Here is a 6987-nt window from a genome sequence, read left to right on the forward strand (position 1 = left end):
TCCTATAGCGCCACACCAGAACTCTTTATCAGTGCTGGAAATGTGAAAAACCAGAAAGAAAGAAATGAAAAAAATTAGTCCTAGGAAAAGCTCCAGTCTCTCAGGCCAAGAAGTGCCACTAATGTGGTTTGTGTGTTAGTCTTAGAACTCAAGAGTTCATGTCCATGAACATCATGGGTTGGATTTGGATAGCTGAGGGTGGAGGTATGAGGTGGGAGCTGAGGCTTCCTGTTTCCAACACAGGAACATGGCACTGCTCCGGGGGCTTCTGGTGCTCAGCTTGTCCTGTCTGCAAGGCCCCTGCTTAGTGGTAAGGAGGGGCCTGGGTCTCATGGGGGCAGGGCAGGGGTTGGTCAAGTTGAAGGAGAAGCTGAGACAGGTGTGGAAGAGGTCAGAGAAGCTGAAGGGGAGGAAGAGATGGGCCAGGCTATGAGGTGAAGGGTCTGGTATTGGCGGAGTCTCTGCCTCCCACCAGCAGGGACTAGAGTGGGAGGAGCATGTGTGAGAGAAGGAGGATCTAGGGAGGAGTTGGATCTTATGCCTCACCTGTGACCTGTGCAGTATTGGGGGGCCTAAGGGAAGGATTACTCTCCATCTGCTTCCTCCTCTCTGCAGCTCATGAGCGGGCAGACCCAGGAGAAGCTGCCCCCGCTTCCCCTCCTCAAGTTGAGCAACCAGGTACAAACCAGGTGGGACTGGGAAGAGTGGGCCAGACCAAAGGGAAGAAGGTCAATCAGGATGGACTGGGGGCGTGGCCTTGAGACTGCGGTTCTGCGGTTTGGAAGCCAGCGAGGTTGGAAGGAATGAAGGAAGGCATGAGGTCCGGTCCTCAGAGTGCCAGAATCTATCACATGTGGCTCTTGCTTTTTCCTCAGGACTGGAACAAGGTCCTGCCGCCTCTAGGCACCAGGGCTATGAGGGAGACCTTCATCACAGAACCTGACACTGACTCTTTGGACCCCCTGCAGGAAAGGGCCCCAGGAAACTGTGGGGAGAGAACCTTCACCCCACAGCAGAAACGCAGGCTGGCCCAGGCCATGATGGATTTCACCACAGACCTATTCTCCCTGGTGGCTCAAACATCCACCAGCCCCAACGTCATCTTGTCACCCCTGAGTGTGGCCCTGGCACTCTCTCACCTGGCATTAGGTACCATGGTAGAGCTGGGAGACTGGCAGAGCTGGGAGGCCAGTAGGAACTCAGTCCTCCAGTGTTTAGCAATGGGGTGGCTCCTCCATCAGGATCACTAGGGGATTTGCTAAAAATGCAGATTCTAGGTCCTTCTCCAAGTCTCTGTGAATCAGAGTCCCACAAGTCCCCCCCCACCCCCGGTGATTTTTATGCAAGAGTTTCATAGCTCTAACATCTCCCATTGTGGGAAATTGAGATCCACAGAGAAGGCCATTGCGGGAGTGAGGTCACCTTGCAGAGAGGCCAGTGGAACTCAGGAGTCCTGCCACCTGGTTCTGGTCAGTGGAATTGGGATGAGAGTTGGTGGTCCTGCGAGTATGCTTCATTGTGGCTAACCAAGAGGGACTGCAGACAAATGAGGCCTGGAGGGCTGTGGGGATGGGAAGGAATCCCTGGGCCTGGGCCTGGGCCTGGGCCACAGCCCATGTGGTCCCCTCCAGGTGCTCGGAACCAGACATTGCGGAGGTTGCAGGAGGTGATGCATGCAGACTCAGGCGCCTGCCTCCCCCAACTGCTGAGCCACCTCTGCCAGGACCTGGACTCCGGGGCATTCCGATTGGCAGCCAGAATATACCTGCAGAAAGGTAGGTGTTGAGGGCAGGGAGAGTGGAAGGGAGTGAAGGAGAGGGCCTTAGTCTTGCCAGCTCCTGAACATCTATGCCTGGGCAGCCTTGAGCCCTGGGAATAGCTCGCTGTCTCTTTTGCGTAGGATTTCCCATCAAAGATGACTTCCTGGAACAGTCAGAACAGCTCTTTGGAGCAAAGCCCAGAACCCTGACAGGAAACCAGGGAGATGACCTGGCGAACATCAACCAGTGGGTGAAGGAGGCCACGGAGGGGAAGATTGAGAACTTCCTCTCAGAGCTGCCCGAAAACACAGTGCTGCTTCTCCTCAATGCCATCCACTTTCAGGGTGCGTCCTTCCCCTTCTTAGCCCCCACCCTTGGTTTCCTCTAGAGGCTGAGCTGGGCTTATTCTGGTGGTCCCTCTCCCTCCTCAGGGCTGGACCTTGAGGGGCAGGTGAAAGGAGGACTCCTCAGATCATGGCTTGGGGCAGGAGACAGGGAATGAATGGTGTGGTGGGGAGGGGGCCTAGGAACTTGGCAATAGTGGGGATTGGTGTGGAGCGTGCACCCTAGGAGGAAATCCAATATGCACAGGCCCAGGGGGAGCTTCCTAGGAGTATTATATGGGTTGGAGAGGTCACAGCTCAGAGTAAAAAACAATGTAGCAAGGAAGAGACCTCAGAACAACTGGGGGTTCCCAGGCATGCAGCTCTGGGTGCCTAGCACCCACCACTTGTTTCATGAGTAGGTTCTGTATAGAATGGGAGGAGGCTGCTGGTGGTAAAGAGTCCACCCTGGTCCCAGTTCTCATGGCCTTTGCCCTCCATTTGGATACAGGTTTCTGGAAGAGCAAGTTTGACCCAAGCCTCACCCAGAGTGGTACCTTCCACCTGGACAAGCAGTTCACAGTGCCGGTGGACATGATGCGAGCCCACAAGTACCCCCTGCGCTGGTTCTTGCTAGAACAGCCTGAGATCCAGGTCAGCCTGGGTTGTCTGGGTGTGGGAAGTGGGGAGGGGAGCAGGCATGGTGTGAGGGTAGACCCTTATCTTCCTTGTTGTAGGGCAGTCATGTCCCTAGGGCTGACAGTTCTGGAAGGTCCCTGTGTCCCCACCTAGGAGGACCTAGTAGGTTCCAGTCTGCAAAGTGGGCAGGTGATGTGGCTCCTTTTCACAGACGAGGAGCTGAAGGCTCAGGGAGGGGAAGCTCACACCTGAATGTCCTTGTTCATCTGTCTCCAGAGAATATGCTATCCCAGAGAACTCCTGGGCTTGGGTGCTCGCTGGTCCTCATGTTGCCTCGTGCCCTTGTTTGCAGGTGGCTCACTTCCCTTTTAAGAACAACATGAGTTTTGTGGTCATTGTGCCTGTTCAGTATGAGTGGAATGTGTCTCAGGTGCTGGCCAACCTGACCTGGGACACCCTGCAGCAGCCCTCAGTGCGGGAGAGGCCCACTAACGTCCAGCTGCCAAAGCTACACCTAAAGTACCAGCTGGACCTGGTGGCCACTCTGAGCCAGCTGGGTAAGAAGACTAGGGATGGACCAGTCTCGTAGGTCAGGTGGAGGTAGTGTGGGTGAGTGGGTCTAGAACAGAACTAGTTTTGTGTCCTATCTTTTTCTGGGGCCTCAGAAAGATGAAAAGTTTGATGTGAGCCCCTGGACCCTCTGTCCTGGGGTGGGCTGGGGAGACTCAGGGACTGCCCAAGAGCGTTGCAAAGACCCCAGAAGAGAGCCTGGAATGGCCTTTACAGTGTGAAATGCCATTTTATCCCCTCCTTCCAGGAGGCCCCTCCAGGCTCTCTCATCTGGGGTTCCATCAGACTGAGTTCTGTACACAGGTACTCCAGACAACCCTGGGAGCACCTGGGTACACAGAGCTCAGCCTGAGAGGGTGGTCAGACATGGAAGCAGGCACTTCCAGCATAAGACAGGCTTCCTGGGGCAGCTGATGTTAACTGATGGTTAATCAGGAGTTGGTCACGAGGTCTGTGGGTTCAAGATGCTCTCTGACCAGGGCCAGGACACCCTACCAGGTAGGTAGCTGTGGGTTGAGGGTCACTCTGACCAGCAGTTGGCTGCCCTGGCAGGCCTGCAGGAACTATTCTGGGCCCCAGACCTGCGCGGGATCTCTGACCAGAGCCTGGTGGTATCCAGTGTGCAGCATCAGTCCACTATGGAGCTCAGCGAGGTCGGCGTGGAGGCGGCTGCGGTGACCAGCACAGCTATGTCCCGCATGTCCCTCTCTTCCTTCAGTGTGAACCGCCCCTTCCTCTTCTTCGTCTTTGAGGACACCACAGGCCTGCCCCTCTTTGTGGGCAGTGTGAGGAACCCCAACCCTAGTGTGGAGCGGGAGCGCAAGGAACAACAGGATTCCCCTGACAACGGGGACTCCACCGAGAACCTGAAACTCTCCCCCATAGGAGACAAGCCCTTGGGCCCTGACTTGAAACTTGCACCTCCCTTGGAGGAAGATAACTCCCAACCTAGTAGCCCAAAGTGAGGACAGTGGTTGCCAGCTAGCGCCCTGCGCCCCTGCCTGGACAAACCTCTCCATTCATGTGACTCTTTCCAGCCTAGCTTTGTGGGGTGGAGGCAGGGGTGGGGGAGGGGGGTAGGGTCTTGGGGCAGGGAGGCAATCTGGGAAGGGAGAGGAGCCATTCTTTCCCATGTCCTCTTGAAGAATTTGGGGGTGGTGTGGGGCTGAGGGGAAAGGCCTCAGGTGTCATTTTGGGGGCTTGGGTGGTCAGGCAGCTGTGAGCCCAGTTTTGTCAGGAAGGTAAGGAAGGTGATTCTGTAAGTCAGCTGGGCACCTCCCAGGGCCAGGAGTGGGAGAATGTCTTTGGTCATGTCCCAGGACACCCTGACTGCAGAGACGGAAGACGACCCTGGTGGTGATCCAGGGACAGACCATGGCCCTGGGAATAGGTGCCAGGGGCCAGCCCCTTCTCAAGAGGCCTGGTGTCCTGCTCAGACAACTTCAGGTGTCTGACATGGCCTGACTCTGAAACACCTGCTGAAAAGTGGGCATGCTGGGCACCCAGTGGTCCTTGGATATGTCAACACCCCCGGGATCCCTCTTCCTTCCTCTCTCCTGCCTTCCTCCTCGGGCAGTGGCAGGGGTGGGCCTCAGGAGCTCCCGAAGCCTCTTTTGTAGTTTTTGTAGTGATTTTTACACCAACTGAATAAAGAATGAATGGGCTGGTCTGGTTTGATGTCACTGTCTGGGCATGGGTGGGAGGGAGCTAAGGGGGCTGGAGGAAGGTGGGGAGGATGTCAGTTTACTGTGCTGTGGAAGGGTAGGCTGGACCCCAGGGTGAGCTGCAGCACTCTGCCACATCTGCGCTTGGTGGTCACTGGCCAGCCTTCTCCACAGTGCAGTCCCCTTTGACCTCTCTGGCCCTCTTCAGGGCCACCTCCTTACCAGACTGAGTCTACACTCAGCCTGCTTCCCTCAACATGCCTCAGGCAGCCGGCAGCAAGGGCAGCTCAGAATAGCGCCAGTTCTCCAAGTTGCGGAGAAGAACTGGCAATTAGGGAGTTTGTGGAGTTTCTAATTACAAGCTGGCCCCTCTGCCAGGAGCTGGCGCCCGCCAGCCGGGGGCAGGCTGCCGGGTGCACCCGGCTCCAGCTGGAGGCTGTCCTCACCTGACGATTTAGGGGAAACAGTTGGAGGCCCTTGGTACAGCACTGAAACCTTCCTCTGTGCCACACCCCAGGAGCTAGGGGCAGCGTGGGTGTCCAATGATTGGTGGGTGGGCTTGCTTCCATGGTGGGCCTTGTCTGTGAGGGTGGAGGGTATATGTGGCAGCAGCCCCCTACAGCCCTGAGATGCAGTGGTTGATTGAAAGGGTCACTGGAACCTGAAGGAAGTGAAGGAGAGCACCATAGAAGTCTCAGGGAGAGCGTTCTGGCCATAGGGAACAGCAAGTGCAGAGTTTCTGAGGTAGCAGCTTGCTTGGAAGATTCAAGATTAAGCAGGACACCCATGGGGTTGGAGTGGAGTGATGAGGGGGTAGGACAGAGATCAGAGAAGAGTTGGGGGCAGATTGTGACATAGGATTTTAGGTCATTGTAAAGATAATAGCTTTTACCCTGAGATAGTAGCCACTGGAAAGCGAAACCACCTAGTGTTAACCCGTTGTGGTAGGTCTCATCTTCCATGCTGCACACCAGGGCTTGATAGCCTTGCATGTGAAGCCACCACCTGTCTGTCAGCGGAGGCTTGACAGCACTTAACAGCAATGAGATTGAACAGATTTCAATGGAGTTTCCAGACTAACACTAGAAAGAAAGACCTGGCAATCTACTTGTAAAAATCAGCCAATGAGAACGCTTCAGATCACAATGGTTCATCCTGAAACCAATTATGGAGAGGGTATAGGACTAGGCAGCATTTCATTCTGTTGTCACCATGAGTTGGGAACCAATATAATATCAACTATCAGCCTATAGTTATATACAATGTTGCCATTTATTGCCAGAGGGTTCTTTAGAATGGTTGTAACAATATACATCCTCACCAGCAGGGCATAAGAGATCCTGGTTGTCCACATCCTTGCCAGCACTTGGTATAGTTAGATGTTTAAATTTTGCTAATCTGATGAGTGTGAAATATGAATCTCTTTATGATTTTAATTTGCATTCCCCTGATTACTGCTGCTGTCATTGTTAAGTGCTGTTGAGTTTGTTCCGACTCATAGTGACCCTGTATAGGGCTTCAATGGAGCGGCTGGTGGGTTTGAACCACTGACCTTTCGTTTAGCAGTCCAGTGAGGATAAAATATCTTTTTTAAAAAAATGTTTTATTGTGAATTATGTGATAGTTTACATGGGAGAACATTAGTTTTACATTCATCCTATTGTATAATCATTTCATTGCCATGGTTACAATCCCCTCCATGCATCATCAACCAACCAAAGGTTATACCCTGCAAGCCTGCCCCCCAAGTCATCAACACACAGCCCCTCTCCCTCAAGTCCCCAGCTGCTTTATCTCTCCACGTCATCGTCTCTGCCTCCATCTCAGGCCTCACTGCTTCTCTGGGTAGGGTCCTGCTCTCTGCTCTTCTCTATTGATGGTCCTAGGGACCTCTGCTCCTAGACTGAAAAGTTAATCACTCCCCTCCCTGCTATAAAACATCTACCTTTACATTTCCAACCTTTACAATCAGTCCTGATAACAATTATTCACTATTGTATCACAAGAGACCTATCTGCATTTCATTTCATC

General features: G+C 53.8%; 1 protein-coding gene across 1 annotated transcript; it reads left to right on the forward strand.

Annotated features, from left to right (window-relative positions):
- Positions 1 to 247: 247 nt before the first annotated feature.
- On the forward strand, positions 248 to 4257 carry LOC102837461 (alpha-2-antiplasmin-like). The gene is made up of 8 exons (XM_006878092.1): positions 248 to 357; positions 624 to 678; positions 969 to 1149; positions 1632 to 1775; positions 1901 to 2104; positions 2595 to 2737; positions 3075 to 3279; positions 3845 to 4257. Exons 1-8 carry the CDS (start codon positions 248 to 250, stop codon positions 4255 to 4257), a joined length of 1455 nt encoding a protein of 484 aa, XP_006878154.1.
- The last annotated feature ends 2730 nt before the right edge of the window (positions 4258 to 6987 follow it).

Source organism: Chrysochloris asiatica, unplaced genomic scaffold (genome assembly GCF_000296735.1).
Source record: "Chrysochloris asiatica unplaced genomic scaffold, ChrAsi1.0 scaffold03235, whole genome shotgun sequence".
NCBI lineage: Eukaryota > Metazoa > Chordata > Mammalia > Afrosoricida > Chrysochloridae > Chrysochloris > Chrysochloris asiatica.

Bases quoted from the DNA above. Each gene is read 5' to 3' on its own strand.
- LOC102837461 (XM_006878092.1), top strand. From the start codon at position 248: ATGGCACTGCTCCGGGGGCTTCTGGTGCTCAGCTTGTCCTGTCTGCAA. The intron at 1,150-1,631 runs GTACCATGGTAG...GGTCCCCTCCAG, and splicing joins ACTCTCTCACCTGGCATTAG to GTGCTCGGAACCAGACATTG. The intron at 2,738-3,074 runs GTCAGCCTGGGT...CCTTGTTTGCAG, and splicing joins TAGAACAGCCTGAGATCCAG to GTGGCTCACTTCCCTTTTAA.